This window comes from Phacochoerus africanus, chromosome 3 (genome assembly GCF_016906955.1).
Source record: "Phacochoerus africanus isolate WHEZ1 chromosome 3, ROS_Pafr_v1, whole genome shotgun sequence".
NCBI classification, from domain to species: domain Eukaryota; kingdom Metazoa; phylum Chordata; class Mammalia; order Artiodactyla; family Suidae; genus Phacochoerus; species Phacochoerus africanus.
In genome coordinates, this window is record NC_062546.1 from 34,728,623 (window position 1) to 34,748,504 (window position 19,882).

The following is a 19,882-nucleotide window of genomic DNA, read 5'->3' on the forward strand; positions in this document are numbered from 1 at the left end:
ATTTACACGGTCAGAGCCAGGGCTGATCTGCTAGATTTTATTAGCATTTTCAGTCAGTGGAAGCACAGGCATAGATGTGGTGGAGAAGAGAGAATTTTACCTGTACATTGTCAGTAAGGTTTTTCTCTATTATTTAGTCTTAGTCATTATAAGTCCAATAGAAAATATTTTCTTAAAATATTAGAATGAAATTTTAACCAGAAAAATTAATATATATGTTCTTATTAATATGGCATAAAATTCTGGCAAAATTTCTGTACAAAAACATTAGAAGCCTGGAGTTCCCGTCATGGCTCAGCAGTTAACGAACCTGACTAGTATCCATGAGGACATAGGTTCAATCCCTGGCCTTGCTCAGTGGGTTAAGAATCTGGTGTTGCTGTGAGCTATGGGGGAGGTTGCAGATGCAGCTTGGATCTGGCGTTGCTGTGGCTGTGGTATAGCCTGGCAGCTACAGCTCCAGTTTGACCCCTAGCCTGGGAACCTCCTCCACATGTCACAGGTGCAGCCCTAAAAAGACCCCCCCCCCCCAAAAAAAATTAGAAGCCAGTGGACTACATGTGCATTCAGGGCTACTGAAAGAATTTATTTAAAATCTAACATATCATTATTAGGGCAAAGTATTAAGCCTTTTGAGAGAACTCCTACAGGTTTAAATTTAGAGGCCTCTTACAGTTGTGTTTTGTACAACCGTTACCTGTTCAGACCCATTTTTTCCATCTGCACATGCTGTAGATAGAATGAGCTTTACTGTGTGCCAAGGACTTATACTAAAACCCATGCGACTGTGTAGTTGCCTAAATGTTGCTTGACAGCGTTGTTACTTTTTCCTTCTACTTACTGCTTGCTTAGTGCAAGGTAAATTCAAACTTCAACCCTGGGTTTTAAATTAAATTCTTTTTTAATACTTTGTATAGCTGGTACTTCATGCTGGTTATTTTCAAGCACTCTTTGCTTCTTATAAGGATAAATTAAAAAGCAAAGGACAAGGACGAGAGACAGGAGCAAAAGGCAAGAATGAGTGAGGAAAAGGAAAGAAGAATGAAAATGTCGACTTGTTCAACTTCTTTTGTAAAGACTGACAGCTTTTCATACTTATTTCTGAAAAAGGTTTCTTGGTAGTCATTCTCAGAGAAACTTCATATTTTTAGCCATTCAAGTCAACATTGAAAAAACATTTGAAAAGTTGACAAACGTTGAAAAAAACATTTAAAAACAAGATGTAGGAAGGGAAATCATATTTTATTGAAAGTTTCCTTACTTGCCCTGAGAGTTGCCTGTAAAAATGCTGGAACCCTATTATGCATAGTGTTCATTCTCTGTGGACATTTATCTTTCAGTTAGATGAGCTTTAATTAAAGAACCCTTTTAAAACATATTTTAAAGGGGAGTTCCCATTGTGGCTCCGGGGTAACGAACCCGACTACTATTCATGATGATGCGGATTCCATCCCTGGCCTCGCTTAGGGGGTTAAGGATCCGGCATGGCCATGAGCTGTGGTGTAGGTTGCAGACGAGGTTGGGATCCTGCGTTGCTATGACTATGGTGTAGGCTGGCAGCTGAAGCTCTGATTAGACCCCTAGCCTGGGCACTTCCATATGCCGAGGGTGCCGCCCTAAAATTTAAAAAAAGACAGGAAAAAAAAAAAAAACCCTCAAAAACAACCCACAACAAACCATTTTTTAAAGAGAGGTCAGATAAATGAGAAGCTGTGGGCCTACCAGCCAACTTTGGCAGATTTGAACATTTTGCTGTAGTAGTTGCCAGTCTTTGTATTTAAAAAATGAAATATGGAGTTCGTGTCGTGGCACAGTGGAAATGAATCCAACTAGGAACCATGAGGTTGCGGGTTCGATCCGCAACTGCTCAGTGGGTTAAGGATCCAGCGTAGCTGTGAGCTGTGGTATAGGTTGCAGACTCGGCTCAGATCTGGCGTGGCTGTGGCTGTGGCCGGCAGCTATAGCTCCGATTAGACCCCTAGCCTGGGAACCTCCATATGCCGTGAGTGCGGCCCTGGAAAAGACAAAAGACCAAAAATAAAATAAAATAAATAAAAATAAATTTTAAAAAATGAAATAAAATAGTGAACATGCAATGACTCCCCCCTCCCCATGTGATTGCCCCATGTGATCCCCATGTGATCTTTATCTCAATGATAAAGAAGTAAAACATCTGATCCTTTTCTAATAAAAAGAAAAATGTGTATTGTACTTCCCCTCTTTGTGTATAGGCCCCTCGTTCGGAAGCCCTCACCATTCTGGGGTCTCTGGTCTGCTTTCCGAATACCTACCGCGAGGTCCCTCTGCTGCAGTCACTGCCGGATGTCACCGAAGTCGTCACAGGAACTGATGATGTCAAGGTACGTGACTCTTTGACCTGGTCCCAGAATTAGCATTTTATAATTCTAGCTCTGCGGGTCTTCCTTCCATCGCTGTGCTTCTTGTCCTGGAAGTTTTGCTCTGTCCCTTAAATGCATCAGCAGCAGTTGTGTTTTTAGAAGGCTGGTTTGGGGGATGAAATGAACTACGCTGAGAGCAGGTTGCGGTTACAACCAACTGTTAGGTTCCTCAGGTGTTTTTTATTAGATCTGTTTCTCCTGCTTGCGGATCATAATTATAATGAATCATTCTTTGTAGTAATTTTGTTAATTATACTGGATTAGTACATCAGATGAATTGGTAAGAAGTAATTGAAATAAGCAAAACCTTCAACCCCGTTGCTGGCCTGATTAAATGCTACTAATATCTGAAGTTCCAGATTACTCCTTGGAGAATAAAATTAAGCTTTCTCTCCTCTGCTGACTTTGGGGCAAACAAAAGTGTATTTCAGATCAATCAATTTATCTGTCTAGAGTACACAATTGCAGCGTGAAGTTCAGTGTACAATGTATAATCCAATTAACGAGGAAGAAAACCAATTTTCCTATCCAGAAGTCTCATTTGCTCTGTATATCTGGAAACGCACTTTTCCGGACTCAGTTACTCAGGGAGCCCCTGGCTGAGACCACCGTGCTGCTTCCCTGGCCTGTGTGTCCTTCCCCAGGCTGCCCCTGATGGGAGTCTCTCCATAGCCCCGCCCACTCCCCCCCACCCCCACCCTGTCCTCAGGGGCCCCTTGACTGCCTGGATCAGGGACAGAACATGTGGGAAACCAACTATTAAGCAGAGTTTTAATTTTACTTAATTTTTTGTTTTTAGCATTACCTCATAAGTATTTTACTGAAGAATGCCACCGAGGAGCCAAATGAGCATGCAAGGTAAATGTTGACTCAAGGTAAACTGTTTTAGATTTTGAAGATAGCACGTTTATGTGTGATCACTTAAAAAAAAAATCGTTCTTTCGCACTGCTTTTACACTAATATGGTAAGAATTGTCTGGGGAAAATGCTTTATTATTTTTTTTAAAGATGCCGTTATTAAGTGAAAAGAGTAAGATGCAGAAGATATGTCGTGTGCTACCTTTTGTGTAAGAAAAAGCAAGAGTATAAATACATGTGTATACTCCCTGCTACTTTTAATGAGGATGAAAATGGAAGAATAAACCACAGCTTATAAAAAGGATGTGTATATAGGCTAGTGGGTCTCAATGGGAAGTGATTTTGTACCCTAGAGACATTCAGCAATGTCTGGAAACATTTTGGTCACTTCTGCCAACATCGGAGGTTGCTGGCTGGCTGTGACCAAGAGAAGAGGTTTTCTGGGCCACCTCCATAGTGATGAGTCTCTGCTCTCCTCCCAAAGTGAAGCTCAGAAGTGGGATCACTGGGGAAGGGGATGCCAGTTTCTGGTCCCAGCCGCCATCCCTGTAAGGTCACCAGAAGCCCAGCTCCACCTCTTGCTCTTGACCTGCTCCCTCCAGACTGGTTCCAGGAGAGCAGCCATCACTCAGCATTGTCTTATTAGCTAGCTCTCTTTAGATGATCTGCAAAGTTTTTTTTCCTTTGGTATCTTCTCTAATTTCTTTACTTATCTTCAAGGGATGGTTTAGTCCAGATTTTTCAGTCTGCCATTACCAGAAGCTATAAATTCAGGATCAGGTTGCTGACATTAAAGTAACTTTACATTTTGAAATAAACCCAACTAGATTTATACAACACTGGATCTGATTTGACTAACATTTTGACCAGGAAAGTTGCATGTATATTCATGGCCTGTGATTTTCCTTTCCCATCCTGTTCTGCTCGGGCTTATTTACAAAGTTAGATCGTCTCACAAAACGAGCAAAGAATTGTTTCATTGTGTTTACTCAGCAAGAGTTTTTGTAAAATTGGAGTTAATATTCTTGTGGATTTAGTAGACCTTGATGGTAAAACTATCTAGGTCTGGTATTTTCTTTATGAGAAAGTTAACTACTGATTCATTTTCTTCAGTTATTTTAAGAATATTAAGGTTTTGTTTTTTTTTTTCTTTTTTGACAGCTTAGATAATCTAAACTTCTCTAGGACTTGTCCATCCCATCTAAGTTTTGAAATATTCTGATGCTCATGATGTCTCCATTAGCCTTTTGCTTCCTTTTACCTATTTGGCTTCCATAACTATAGGCATTTTTTTTTTTTTGGTCTTTTTAGGGCTGCACCCATGGCACATGGAGGTTACCAGGCAAGGGGTCGAACTGGAGCTGTAGCCACTGGCCTACACCACAGCCACAGCAATGCCAGATCTGAGCCATGTCTGTGACCTGCACCACAGCCCACTGCAATGCGGGATCCTTAACCCACTGAGCGAGGCCAGGGATTGAACCTGCATCCTCATGGATACTAGTCAGATTCGTTTCTGCTGAGCCATGATGGAAACTTTATAAACACTTTTTAATCTTTGAAACTTCTTATATATTTTCTGATTTTTCTCATGAGTCTTGTCAAGGATCTGTCAATCTTATTAGTCTTTTCAAAGAATAGAGTCTTGTTTTTGTTCAAATTCTCTGTTCTATATTTATTTTTTAATTTTCTACTTTATGCTCTTTTTCACGTTTATTCTTTTTTCTATAATTCTTTTTCTTTTATGTTGTATACTTAGTGTATTATTTCTCAGCCTTTCTTTTATACATATATAAACATCTAAGTCTATATATTTATTTTTTATTTTTTTATCTTTTTGCCATTTCTTGGGCCGCTCCTGCTGCATATGGAGGTTCCCAGGCTAGGGCTCGAATCAGAGCCATAGCCGCCAGCCTACGCCAGAGCCACAGCAATGCGGGATCCGAGCCGCGTCTGCAACCTACACCACAGCTCACGGCAATGCCGGGTCCTTAACCCACTGAGCAAGGCCAGGAATCGAACCCTCAGCCTCATGGTTCCTAGTCAGATTCATTAACCACCGAGCCACAACGGGAACTCCAGTCTACGTATTTATTTCTAGGTGCTAGTTTATCTGAGTTCCTGAGTTCTATAGGTTTTGTTTTGGGTTTTTTTGTTGCTGTTTTGTTTTTTTTTTTTTGGTCTTTTTACCTTTTCTAGGGTTGCTCCTGCGGCATGTGGAGGTTCCCAGGCTAGGGGTCGAATTGGAGCTATAGCCACCGGCCTACACCACAGCCACAGCAACACAGGATCCGAGCCGCATCTGCAACCTACACCATAGCTCACGGCAACACCGGGTCCTTAACCCACTGAGCAAGGCCAGGGATCGAACCCACAACCTCATGGTTCCTAGTCGGATTCGTTAACCACTGAGCCACGACAGGAACTCCAGTCTATATATTTATGTCTAGGTGCTAGTTTTTCTGAATTCCTGAGTTCTATAGGTTTTGTTTGTTTGTTTCTTTTTTAAGGGCGCGACCTGCGGCTTATAGAAGTACCTGGGCTAAAGGTCTAATCTGAGCTACAGCTGCCAGCCACTGCCACAGCCACAGCCACAGCAACATGGGATCCAAGCCACATCTATGGCTCATAGCAATGTCGGCTCCTTAACCCACTGAGGGAGGCTAGGGATCAAACCGCATCCTCATGGATAATAGGTTTATAACCCACTGAGCCACAATAGGCTACTCTGGGAACTCCAAAGTTCTATAAGTTTTGATATGTAATTATTTCTCCATTACAAATTTTTCTAGTTTCCATTATGATCATTGGGTCATGGTTTATTTAGAAATATGGTTATTTCTGTTTATCTTTTTGCTGCTGCTATTTTAGTTAATTGCATTGTGGATCAAAAATGTCTTTGAAATTGTTGAGATTTGCTTTATGGCCTAGTATGTAGTCTGTTTTTGCAAATGTCCCATATATGCTTGAAAGTAACGTATACGCTATTCTTCAATTTTTGGGTTTAGTGTTCTAGATGTGCCCATTAGATAAATTTTTTAAATCATATGCCTCAAATATTCCATATCCTTCCTAATTTTTTTCATCATCTTGATCATTTACTGAGAAAGATATGTTAAAATCTCCCACTATTTTGGTGCACTTTTCTATTTCTCCTTGCATTTCTGCGAATTTTTGTTTTATATATTTTAAAACTATGTTATTAGCTGCATGTAAGTGTTGAATTATCCTATCTCTATAGTGAATCAAATCTTTTATATTTATGTAATGACTCTCTTTATCTCCAAGGATGATTTAAGAAAAAAATTTTTTTAATTGTTGTTCCCCAATACAATTTTTTTTTCCTGTTATACAGGATGGTGAGCCAGTTATACATACATGTACACATTCTATTTTCTCACATTATCGTGCTCCCTCAGAAGTGACTAGACATCCCAGTGCTACACAGCAGGATCTCATTGCTAATCCATTTCAAAGGCAATAGGTTGCATCTATTAACCCCAAATTCCCAATCCACCCCCCTCCCTCCCCCTCCCCCTCCCCCTTGGCAACCACAGGTCTATTTTCCAAGACCATGATTTTCTTTTCTGTGGAAAGGTTCATTTGTGCCTCATATTAGATTCCAGTTATAAGTGATATCATATGGTATTTGTCTTTCTCCTTCTGAACTTACTTCACTCAGTTTGAGAGACTCTAGTTCCATCCATGTTGCTGCAAGTGGCATTATTTCGTTCTTTTTTATGGCTGAGTAGTATTCCATTGTGTATATATATCACATCGTCCTAATCCAATCATTTGTCGATGGACATTTAGGTTGTTTCCATGTCTTGGCTATTGTGAATAGTGCTGCAGTGAACATGCGGGTGCCTGTGTCATTTTTAAGGAAAGTTTTGTCTGGGTATATGCCCAAGAGTGGGATTGCTGGGTCGTATGGTAGTTCTATGTATAGCATTCTAAGGTACCCCATACTGTTCTCCATAGTGGTTGTACCAGCTTACATTCCCCCAACAGTGCAGGAGGGTTCCCTTTTCTCCACAACCCCTTCAGCATTAGTTATTTGTGGACTTAATGATGGCCATTCTGACTGGTGTGAGGTGGTTTCTCATGGTTGTTTTGATTTGCATTTCTCTAATAATCAGGGATGTTGAGCATTTTTTCATGTGCTTGTTGGCCATCTGTACATCTTCCTTGGAAAAATGTCTATTCAGGTCTTTTGCCCATTTTTCATTTGGGTTGTTGGCTTTTTGTGCTGTTGAGTTGTATAAGTTGCTTGTGTATTCTAGAGATTAAGCCCTTGTCACTTGCATCATTTGAAACTATTTTCTCCCATTCTGTAAGTTGTCTTTTTTTTTTTCCCTAAGGATGATTTTTTTATCTTAAAGACCACTTGTTTGATATTGATTCAGCTGTATTTTTAAATAATGTGTTCTCTCCTTTAAAATTTAATGTTTCTATATTTTTCTCTTTTAAATGTCTTCACAAAACTGTACATACTTGATTTTATGTGTTTATCCTGCCTGATCTTTGTCTTTTAACTGAAGCTTTAGTTCATTTACATTTATTGGTATATTTGGTATATTTGGATGTATTTATTTTAACATTTTATTTTTTTTTTTTGTCTTTTGTCTTTGTTGTTGTTGTTGTTGTTGTTGTTGTTGCTGCTATTTCTTGGGCCGCTCCCGCGGCATATGGAGGTTCCCAGGCTAGGGGTTGAATCGGAGCTGTAGCCCCCGGCCTACGCCAGAGCCATAGCAACGAGGGATCCGAGCCACGTCTGCAACCTACACCACAGCTCACGGCAACGCCGGATCGTTAACCCACTGAGCAAGGGCAGGGACCGAACCCGCAACCTCATGGTTCCTAGTCGGATTCGTTAACCACTGCGCCACGATGGGAACTCCTATTTTAACTTATTTTAAACTTTGTTATTTGTCTTTCTCAAAATTTCATTTTCTCCTGTTTCACACCTTCATTTTATACACTCTTCTTTCCTCTCTTTCTTCCTTTGGATTGTTTATTTCTATATTCCATTTATTACCTTTATTTTGTTTAGAAGTCATAGACTTTCTTTCAGTTCTTTTATTTTATTTTTTTCTTTTTTAGGGCTGCACCTGCAGCGTATGGAAGTTCCCCAGGCTAGGGGTCAAATTGGAGCTGTAGCTGCTAGTTTATGCCATAGCCACAGCAACACGGGATCCTCCATCTATGACCTATACCACAGCTCAGGGCAATACCAGATCCTTAAGCCACTGAGCAAGGCCAGGGATCAAATCCACAAATCGACATCCTCATGGATACTAGTAAGGATCATAACCCACTGAGCCACAATGGGAACTCCTTTTTCAGTTCTTTTAGAGGCTTAGGATTTTTAATACGCATTCTTACCTTACTAGTTCTACTGTTAGAGTTATCTTTACCCTCTTCCTGAACAATGCCAGTTCCTTAAACATGCTTTTTTTATTTTGCTCCTTTTTCACTGTAGCTCTTCCTTATCTGTCTCTTTTCTCTACCTGATTCTGGATGTTAGAGTGACTTGGGGTCTAGGGCTGGTTCTCTTCATTCTGCATGACTTTCCTAGATGCTCTTATTCATTTAATTAGACTTTAAATACCATCTGCTTGCTGACAATACTGAATTTATTGGCCCCTTCTGTTGTACCCCTTATTTATTCAGGCTTATATATATTAAACTGCCAACCTGATATCTCAACTTGGATGTCTTAAAACATCCAAACTTAACACAACCATAACTGAAGCCCTGAGTCTGCTGTCTGTCCCCAGTGCCTAACTGTCCTCAGGCTTCATGTCACCATCATCTGCCCAGATTTTCAATCCAGAAGCTTGGGGAAAAGCCTTGATTTCTCATTTAGTCATACCCGCTACATTTAAACCTTCAACAAGTCTTGGCATTACCTTTTCTCCCCTTTTTCCTTAGTGTAAAAAACCAAATTTCTGTGGAGTTAGAAATGGAATAGAAATGTGTATGATATGGTCAGTCTCTCTTAGTTGTGTATTAAAGGAGCCCAGCAATAAAATTAAGGTTGTATAAGTATAGATATGCAAGCAGACTGAAATATATGATCAAGATTTCAAATAAACAGAGAAATATTAAGAGAATATAGTTTAATCGTGAGTGATAATAATTTAGAAAAATTAAGAAAAAGTAAGTTTCTGTTGCATAAAATGGAGTGGTGTGAGCTGTCCTAGTAGCAAAGAGCATTCAGAGAGTGTACTAGGATACAGTTTGAGAGTAAAGTGGAATTGCCATTAGCTTTAAAAAAGAGTCTTGATAGATAAACCTCATTCACAGTCACAAAGGACATGCTGGGGATACAGAGAAACTTAACTGGCAGCAGGTCCTGGGCATGGGGAGTCACTGTGAGTGTTAGAATAGGAAGATGCTTGATGGGAATGTTAAATGATGAACTTCAAAGAGAGAAAACAGCACGGGAGACCTGTTACAAGCGAGTGTGGTTAAAGCTCAAGGCAGGTGAGTAGCTTAGGTTATAAAACCACTTAATGGGTAACAGTGTTCTCCATAGTGCATGGCTAATAGTTACCGAGAAATGCAGGTGTTCCTAGGAATGAGAGATCTTTTCATGGGTTGTATTAAAAAAAAAAAAAAAAGTGTAGAATACACACACACACACACACACACACACACACACACACACACACACACACACACACACACACACACACACACACAAAGGAAGAGCTCTTAAAATGGTAAAAATATGATTGGGGAGTTCCCATCGTGGCACAGCAGAAACGAATCCAACTAGTAACCATGAGGATGCGGGTTCAATCCTTGCTCAGCGGCTCGGGGATCTGGCATTGCATTGAACTGTGTGTGGTATAAGTAGAAGACACAGCTTAGAGCCCACTTTGCTGTGTGGCTGTGGTGTAGGCCGGCAGCTGTATCTCCGATTCAACCTCTAACTTGGGAACTTCCATATGCCGTGAATGCAGCCCTAAAAAGCAAAAAAAAAAAAAAAAAAGGCAAAAAAAGGCGGGGGGCATAATTCCAACTTCTGTAGATTTCAGTGGGTTGAACAGTCAGAGTCTGAGTTAAGCTGAGGGAAGAAAAGAGGCTTTGGGAACAAATACAGAATATGTGGGAATGACTGCAAACTAAGATACCAAGTGCAGTTTCTAGATTGAGGATAAGTGTAGAATAAGCTAGAGAGAGAGAGAGAGATGTAGACTGTGTGTATACTCAGGAAACTGGGGGGGCTCTTAAATAACCCTGGTGCCTGATAAACCGGAAAGACCCATGCACCTTGAAACCCAGTGGCATCACTTTTACCGAGTGAATTTTGGTAGAAGGTGATGCAGTTAACTGGTTCTGAAGCACTTAGTCCATTCTGATTTAAAGGGGTGAGAATCCAGTGAAATACAGTGGTTTGAAAACCTCGAAATAGATTGATTTTAGTTGCTGAATGTAGTATATTATAATATGCTGATTACAAAGGGACTTTGGGTGTGGAGAGCTGTGCTGTCTGTCCAGTTTCATTGGCATCAGGTGTGACCTCTTAACTACAAAGAACAGCGTGTACATATTACAACAGTTGTCTGGTTCCAAGTAGTGGATTGAAGGACGCTTTTGTGCTGAAAGTGAGCAGGTTTGGGAACAAGCATTTTAATGTTATATATGGGCATTCAGAAAAGAATTAAGAAGCATGTGATTTTTTATCATTGCAAAGATAATGGAGTATAAGTTCCAAAGAGAATTACCACTTAATATTATAATAGAGGAGTTCCCGTCGTGGCACAGTGGTTAACGAATCTGACTAGGAACCATGAGGTTGCAGGTTTGGTCCCTGGCCTTGCTCAGTAGGTTAAAGGATCTGGCGGTACCGTGAGCTGTGGTGTAGGTTGCAGACGTGGCTCCGACCTGGCGTCGCTGTGGCTCTGGTATAGGCCGGCAGCTGTAGCTCCGATTCGACCCCTAGCCTGGGAACCTCTGTATGCCGTGGGAGCGGCCCTAGAAAAAAAGGCAAAAAGACCAAAAAAAAATTATAATATAGACTTATGATAGAGAAAGGTTATTTTTAAAGAACTATTAAAGAATATTTTGTCTTAAGCACACTGCTTAAAAGAAATAACAGCAAAACTTATTTTGAACATTGTACACAGATAGTCTTTACAATGAAATACAGGATTTGTCTTCTGTTTGTGGTAGGTGGTATGTATTTTGCTGTAAGGAAAACAATTATAAACTCAATTTCCAACAATTTTCTAAGATTTATATTTTTGATTCTTCCTCAAAAATATCCTGAGGCAATAACACGTAATAAAAAATAGTTTCAGCAGAAATAAGTGATATAGGGAGTTCCCATCATGGCTCAGCAGTAACGAACTCAACTAGTATCCATGAGAATATGGGTTTGATCCCTGGCCTTGCTCAGTGGGTTAAGGACCTGGCATTGCCCTGAGCTGTGGTGTAGGTCACAGACGCAGCTTGGATCTGGCATGGCTGTGGCTGTGGTGTAGGCCAGTAGCTACAGCGCCAATTTGACCCTTAGCCTGGGATCTTCCATATGCAGCCCTAAAAAGACCCCGAAAAAGTGATATATGTGCTCTGACAATTATCAGAAAACATACTATTTATTTCACTAAATATTTAGTTACTAACCGTTATCAATCTGTCCTGAAAACTCGTCTATTGAGGGTACCTTATCTTTTTTCTCAAGAGGACATTTTTTGTTAATGTATCTATAACTTTTACTACTTTGTAAACAAAGTTTAAAATATTTTGTCATTTGAAAATACCAAGAAAATGCATTCAATTTCATGAGCGTTTTCCTTGTTTTTCGAAAGATGCATTGCCATTTGCTCCCTCGGGGTCTGGATATGTGAAGAGCTAGCACAGTGTATGAGCCATCCTCAGCTGAAAGAGGCCGTCAACGTGATAGGCGTCACTTTGAAGGTATGGTCACTTCGTCATGTGTATTTGACATTAAGCTGCATCGCAGGTATTCCACCCCTTTTCCTTTGCATTAGCCCCATCTCTGTTTTCCCCTCCTTACGCCACCCATATCCCAGTCAGGATCCTGAACAGCCCTCCCACTCCCACAGCCCTAGTCGGGACCCGCAGGCTGCCCTATTACTGCTGCCAGAGAGCTGCATCTGCACACAGGCCTGCCCTCGTGCACCACAGACTAGTGCGCCCAGCACGGCTTTAGGGATGGGCACATGTGCTCCACCAGGCTCTCGGCTTCTTCACAGCAGGGCCTGGATCACCCTGTACATCGCATCCTCTCTGCTTTTCATTCAGTGCCAGCATGTTGCCAGTTCTCCATGAGGATGTACTGGGTGAAAGAGGGGGGATTTATTTCACCCTGTGTTCCTGAGGCCCTCCGCAGTCAGTAATCCCTCCCCATCCGTAGTGCTCCGAGGCGGCTTTCCCTGCCTCAGTGCCTGTGTCTGGGCCGCCTGCCTGGAAGGAAGCTCCCCCACTACCCACGACGTTCTTCCAGGCCCAGCTTGGCCCTCCCCTCTGTCTGCGTCTGTCACACCTCATCCCTCTGCCTCCTCCTCTTGTTTTGTCTGCCGTATCCCTCGTCTCACTCCGTCACCTTGTCTGTCTCCAGCTGACTTGACCAGCCTGATGCAGCAGAAATGCACCTTGCCCACTCGCATTCTCCCCCCCCCCCGCCCCCACCAATGCTCCATTGTCCCCACAGACCCCCTCTGGGGCTGTGCTGGGCATTAGGAATAGGATGGTGAACATGGTGCAGGAAAATAAACACACAGAAGAACCAGCAGCTAAACCCAGCTGCTGCGATCTGCTGTGATGGCCCCTAATACTGTACAGAAACTCCCGCAGGTGACTAGGAGGGAACTGAAAACGATGCGCCCACGCCTCTGGACAGGCATGGTGGCCTCATGGGGGAGAAGACATCTAGTGGCATGATTAAAAGGTGTGGCGGCACCAGCCAGCGGGAGGGAATGAGTGTCCCAGGCAGAACCAGGAGTGGGTGCAAAGGCCCTCGGGCAGAAACAAGCCAGAGCGTTTGAGGAGTAGACAGAGGCCCATGAGGGCCAGATCACCAGATGTCTGGGTGGTTGGTGAGGCTGAGCAGAGTCCCCTGGTTTCCTTGTGCCCGTGGGGAGGGGCAGTCAGGAGCTATTTGTTCTGCAGAAGGAAAACTGATCACTACTCCTTTCTTTTCTCGTGGTTTCTTAACACAAGGGGTGCTAAATGCTGACTTTTCTGTGTTGTTTTCATGACACTCTGGTCCGTTGGCGTCAGCTTCATGCGACCTCGAGCTTCTGGAAGAAATCCAGAGGTCTCCCTAGACAGGGACACAGGGACACAGGATCAGACAAGGCTTTCCACCCTCCATCATGAGGCACAGGTTGTCCCTCACAGTGGTCCCCAAAGGGATGGATGGCCCTTTGCCAAGTCATCCCATGAGGAACGGAAGCATCCAGAGAACCCTGGACACAGGCCAGATACAGAAAACATGCTCAAAGTTGAATATCCCATCACTTTGAATTGTGTGCTCATGGTTCCACACTTTCCATCTTTCTTAGAATGTTATACGTGTGGGTTAAGTTTAATTCCATAGGATAGAAAGTCTTTTGATCAATCTTTGTTTCTCCATGTGTAAAATGAAGGTAACGTCCACCTCACAGAGCTGTTAGTGAAGAGCTAGCAGGGCGCAAATGAGTAAAATTCTTTTAAAAGGTTCAGCACACACGGGATACTCGATAATCTACTACCTTTTTTCATTTCCTCCAGTTGTCAAAACTATCATTTATGTGCTCTGAATAGGGCATTTGAAATCATGGCTGTGATTTCCAGGCGATGTCTCTATCGTGTTATGTGCTTTAGTACAGCTCGTCTAGACACAAGGCAGCTAAGAGTGGTGAGTGCGGGACCTGTCTGGTGATAGGATACGTTTTTCACATAGTTCATGCAAAACAAGGGCATGTATTCCTAAGTGGAGCTAGACAGAAACAGTACGCGGTAAGTGAGGTTACTGATTTGGGGGTGTTGTTTTGTCTCCCTGTACAGTTTCCCAACAAAGTCGTGGCCCAGGTGGCTTGCGATGTTCTTCAGTTGCTGGTTTCCTACTGGGAAAAGCTTCAGATATTCGAACCCTCTCTGCCTCGGAAAATTGCCGAAGTAAGTCTTTTTTCCCGTAAGGCCAAAACGTAAGCGTTTCCTTTGTATTAGATTTGATATTTAATTAATTAGAGATACTCAAATAATTGTCCGAGAAGCAACCATTAAATTGCCACGTGAGTCACCCATTTTCAGTTTAAATTCACTGGCTCTTCTCAGCTGTGATTTCAGGCACCACGTCAGAAGCCACCAGTGTTCCCGGGCAGCCTTACACCCAGGGAGTTTGAAAAGCAGACACGACCACAACAAAGAGGCCTTTTGTCAATGGGCCTGCATTCACCCAGAGTAATTTGGGTGGTGCCAGCGAGGAGCAGGCAGCTGGTTATGGTGCCCGGTGCATGGGGGCCAGGGGCTGGGGGGAGTTGTGTATAAGGAATCCCTCCCAGACAGAAGGCTGGACGCTGCTCTTGGCTGTGGCGGGATCGCCAGCTATAATCAGCTCAGGACCCTCCTCCTCTCTGAGGCGTAATGTGGGTGAGAGTGTCGTCAGCAACAGGGAGCAGCTTCTCAGCAACGGTGGCCAGAGGTCAGTGGCATCAGGGGGGCGTGGCTCAGATGGGGGCCTCTGCCCTTGCCTTGGAGGTGCCAGTGGTAAAGCTCCCCCCTCCCTGCCACGTTTTTTGTTTGTTTGTTTCATTTGGCTTATTTTAGGGCCACACTCAAGGCATGTGGAAGTTCCCAGGCTAGGGGTCCAATCGGAGCTGTAGCAGCCAGCTTATGGGATCACAGCCACATCAACCCAGGATCCGAGCCATGTCTTTGACCTACATCACAACTCACGGGCAAAGCGGAATCCTTAACCCACTGATTGAGGCCAGGGATCAAACCCACATCCTCACGAGCACTAGTTGGGTTCATTACTGCTGAGCACAATGGGGACTCCCCTGCCAGGTTTTGAGCTGCCCTTCCCTACCCATGCCCTACTCCGTACACATTAGCGGCAGCTCTGAGGAAATTTGCCTCCAGGTAGTATCTCGGAGGAGTGATGCTGATGTATTTTCTTTTGGCCCTAGACAGATTTCACCTCTGAGGTTGCTTTGTTCTCGCAGATATGTCAGAAATCACCAGTGAAGTTCGACCTTAAGGGACCTAGAGTGGAACAGAGCTTTGGATGATAGGGACATAAGATGTTGCAAAGTGTGACGTTGGGTTGTAGGTCCGCTGCGTGCTTCAGCATCTCATCTGGAAGACCTCTGGAAGGAAAGGGGCTGCAGGTGGGAGGCAGGCCTGGGATCATTTATAAGAACAGTACCCGGGAGCATTTGCATCATTACTTGGAAGTATTTTTTGCTTCCACTGTGGAAAGTGTGTAGACGTGATGGAAGTTGTGTGACTCCAGAGAGGAACCCTCCTTTCTTTGGGACCCCGGTTCCAGCGCCACCTGGGAGAGTGGAAACTGGCCTGGCCTGTCACCTTCTCCCAGTTGCCACGATCCCACCAATCTCTAAAATGACCCTTTGCTGTTGTCCCCTTCCCCTGGGGGTTGGCACCAGGCTGGGCTTATGGCAAGGCCATCCTGGGGTTCTTCATGTGGCTCCTAAACTGTTACTCTGATCTGTCTGATTGGGAATTTATCTTTTTGCAGATCCTCGTGGCCACAATTGCTTTTCTTTTACCGAGTGCAGAGTATTCCTCAGTGGAAACAGATAAGAAGGTAAGCAGCCCATCAGCTGAGTTTTCTGCAGGGGTGGTTTTTTGGGGTTGTTTTGTTTTTTGGTGTTTTTTTTTGTTTTTTTTTTTTTTTTTTTTGCTTTTGAGGGCTGCACCTGTGGCTTGTGGAAGTTCCCAGACTAGGGGTTGAATCATAGGTACAGCTGCCAGCCTATGCCACAGCCACAGCAACATGGGATCCAAGCTGCGTCTGCAACTGACACCACAGCTCTTATTAGTGCCAGATCCTTAACCCACTGAGCAAGGCCAGGGATGGAACCCACATCCTAATGGATACTAGTTGGATTTGTTTCCGCTGAGCCAGGACAGGAACTCCTAGGGGTGTTTTTTAAACATGTAGTACAGCTGCTAAGTACTGTCACATGTAGGAATATCCTCTGTGACACATTCTGTCAGGACAGGCCCTGTCTGTCTGTGAAAGCCTTATTCACCCATGTGTCCTGAACAATTATTGTGAGGCCAGGGCAGTTCTTCCGGTGGTGGTCACACACTTGTAAGGTGCTGGTGAAGAGGCTGCAGCGGGAGGTGCTGGGTGTGCTTCCTCTTCCAGCTCATCGTGTCCTTGCTGCTCTGCCTCCTGGACTGGTGCATGGCCCTGCCACTGAGCGCCCTTCTCCACCCCGTGGCTACGGCAGCCATGGAGGAGCAGGCCTCGTCCCGAGCGCCACTGCTGGATTACGTCTACAGGGTGAGTCTCCCTGGGCCATGGGCGCAGAGCGTGGACAGGAGCATCCGGGAATTCCCAGACCGTGTTTTGTGCATTTACTTAGGGATCTTTGCCCTTTTGACAAAGGGTTTATGGAGGTCAGACATTTTAAAAGAAGTGAATGACTTAAGGCATTAAAACAGAACAGTAACAATTTCAGAAAAGCAGCAATGACTCAGTGCAGGGTCCACGCATTTTACCTGACTGTCATCTCTAAACAACTGCAGCTTGCTCAGGGTCCCCCCATTTTCATGGAACATGGTCTATATCTGCTTCCTTTTGGAAAGAACTGTTTATATTTATAGGAATATCCACAGCCTTATTTTGACAGAATCTGTTTATCAAAGGAAGAAGTATAATGGTCCCAATAATAAAAAACTTTTGAAAAATATTTCTTGTATTTATGGCATTTGACCAATAGAAACTGATTTTCTTGATGACAAAGCACATATCTTATATTAATGAGAAAGCTCCCATTATTTTCCTACACTACTTTTTTGCTGGGCAGAGGGCACACTCAAGTGGCTGTCCCCTGCTGACTACAGGTCTCAGTCCTTTCCAGCTGTGTACAGAGGTCACATACCCCGCCTTCTCCTCCAGGAAGCCCCCAGCAGGCAGCACGGGTAGAAAGAACTGAATCTGTAGCTATTCAGCCTGACCTCAAGGCCTCCTGCCTGTGGGGCAAATCAGAGCTGGTCCTCTAAAAGCAACCTTGCCTTACTTATTAAAGCAGTACTTTCGTCTTCATAAAAACCACTTTTTTGAATTCATGAACTTGAAATTATGGTAGAAAAAGTAAACTTTGGTACAGTTACTAGCTCCCTTGTACACTTTGGTACACTTAAGATGGTCTGTGCTCGTGGCTCGTAGGGCTTCAGTCAATGGCAGTGTATAAATAAGCAGTGAGCTTTTGGGAACCCATCACATGAAAATAAGAATACTTTTATGATGTGTACTAAATTTCCTTCATTAATTATATTTTCAAAAAATGTATTAGCCCTTCCAAGTCACTGGGTTGTAAGTTAATGGATTCAAATCTGCAACCACTCGTGACAGTCTGCTAGTGGCTTCTATCTGCCTACCCCCGCGGGTGGCAGGTTGTCTGTGACTCAGTCTGGGCTCACCCCCAGGTCCTAATTAGGCCCCCTCCTCGTGCTGCCTCTGGGCTGGAGCAGGACCAGGCTGTGTGGCCACTCAGGATGGCCAAAGAGGCCCTTGTTGACTCTTGCTTTCCTTTTGCCTTGAGAATGTATTCACTGGCATTGATGTAAAAGGGGCAGGAAGGACGTGCTAATGGCAGGAAGATGTTCAGGAACGGGAAGGGGCAATGGTCTCAGGAATCACCCAGCAAGAGTCCTGCCCCCTAAGTGCCGCTGTCGTTTGACAGATCACCAGGGCGCGGGAGGTTGGTGGCATCCAGGGCACGCGCCCCCTTCTGTTTCCGCAGGTTCTGCACTGCTGTGTTTGTGGCTCGAGCACGTACACCCAACAGAGCCACTACACCCTGACCCTGGCTGACCTGTCGTCCACGGATTACGACCCCTTCCTGCCACTGGCAAACGTGAAGAGTTCTGAGCCGGCCCAGCATCATTCATCAGCAGAACTGGGCAACCTGCTTACTGTCGAAGAGGGTGAGAGTCTTCGGAATATCTATTCCCCTGGGCAGATGGTAGCCTCCTGTTCATCCTTGCTGTGTTCTTTTTTGAAAACCCAGGTGTTAAATCCAGGTTTCTAGAGCGCTCAGTGCAAGCACACTCTTCCTTCCTGGGTTCTTCTCTTTTTCTGTCTCCTCCCCTTTCTATTCCCATCTTGGATAAAATTGAGGACCTGTATGTGTTAGGCCCATGGGACCCACAGGACAGTTCGTTTTCTGCCCCCCAGGAGCTTTTCCTCTCATGGGAGAGGCGGGATTAGTGCAGAAGGACTGCGTTCCCACGGAGAACCTAAGCCAGACTTGGAAGGATGGGCTGATTTTGCAAGGAGCTGGGAGTGTCTGGCCCAGGAGGACATCAGGAGAAAGATGGTCTAAGGACCACTCTGCTCCCACGGAGGGCCCGTCGTAGAGTGTGGGTGTGGTCAGGACTCAGGGGCTGCTGTGTCCCCCCCAACCACCTTTCTCCTCAGAATGACAAGAGTCCATCTCTAGGCCTTGGACTATGCACCAAAATGTGGGTGTGTCATCCCTGTGTGATGAAATGCCTAGAATCACACACAACGCGCGCACACACACACACACACACACGAATGAATGCTTGTGAAACTAGTGAATGTTGAATACTGATGAATCAGTGATGGTTGGACCATAGCTATTCAAGAGTTTACCGGTCAGGTGAAGGCTGCTCCGGCTCTCTTGGTATTATTTCTTTTTCTTTCTTTCTTTCTTTTTTTTTTTTTTTTTTGATTTTTAGGGCTGCACCTGTGGCATCTGGAGGTTCCCAGGCCAGAGGTCTAATCGGAGCTGTAGCCACTAGCCTACACCACAGCCACAGCAATGCCAGATCCTTAACCCACTGAGTGAGGCCAGGGATCGGACCCACAACCTCACGGTTCCTAGTCGGATTCGTTTCTGCTGCGCCACAGCGGGAACTTCCTGGTATTATTTCTTACATGTGCATGTGAATTTCCAAATTAAAATATATATATATATGGAGTGTTAGATTGTCCATGAAAATTTTATGGACTTTGCAAATTAAAAACCTAGGCCTAAGAGTGGAATGAGGTTGCGGGGGGTGGTGCTTGTAAAAACATCCTTAAAGAAAAAGAAATAAGAGCATGTCACCAGGAAAGCCAAGTCAGGAAAGTGGACAAAGAACTGAGAAGAGTCATTTCTAGGAGGTCAAGGGAAGAAAGAAAGGAGCCCAGGAAGGTTGGTGGGGCCAGGTGCTCCGAAGCTCAGGGAGGGTGAGCCCAGAACAGGAGCTGTTTTCTTTCCCAGCTGAGTGTTTGGTGGTGGGTTTTGCCTGGTACTTAGGGCAGAGTGATTGTCTGTAGCCAGACAGCACCAGCCAGGGATCTGGAAGTGACTCTTGGGAAGGAACCTGAGACAGAGCCCTGTGGGGCCTCCGGTGGAGGGAGGACAGCAGGCAGCTCTTGCTAGTGAGGGTCTGGGGTC

General features: G+C 44.2%; 1 protein-coding gene across 5 annotated transcripts in view; it reads left to right on the plus strand.

Moving 5' to 3' along the window:
* RALGAPA2 (Ral GTPase activating protein catalytic subunit alpha 2) overlaps positions 1–19,882 on the plus strand; it is a 271,866-nt gene that overhangs the window by 147,374 nt on the left and 104,610 nt on the right. For all 5 annotated transcript variants that reach the window (XR_007133912.1, XR_007133913.1, XR_007133914.1 and 2 more), the window contains 7 exons: positions 2,232–2,360; positions 3,199–3,257; positions 12,080–12,188; positions 14,283–14,393; positions 15,979–16,047; positions 16,615–16,752; positions 18,218–18,401. Coding sequence is in view for 2 of the 5 variants with exons in the window: in XM_047771595.1 (XP_047627551.1) it covers positions 2,232–2,360; positions 3,199–3,257; positions 12,080–12,188; positions 14,283–14,393; positions 15,979–16,047; positions 16,615–16,752; positions 18,218–18,401 (799 nt within the window). In the remaining 3 variants the exon portion in view is untranslated. The remainder of the gene's footprint in view (positions 1–2,231; positions 2,361–3,198; positions 3,258–12,079; positions 12,189–14,282; positions 14,394–15,978; positions 16,048–16,614; positions 16,753–18,217; positions 18,402–19,882) is intronic.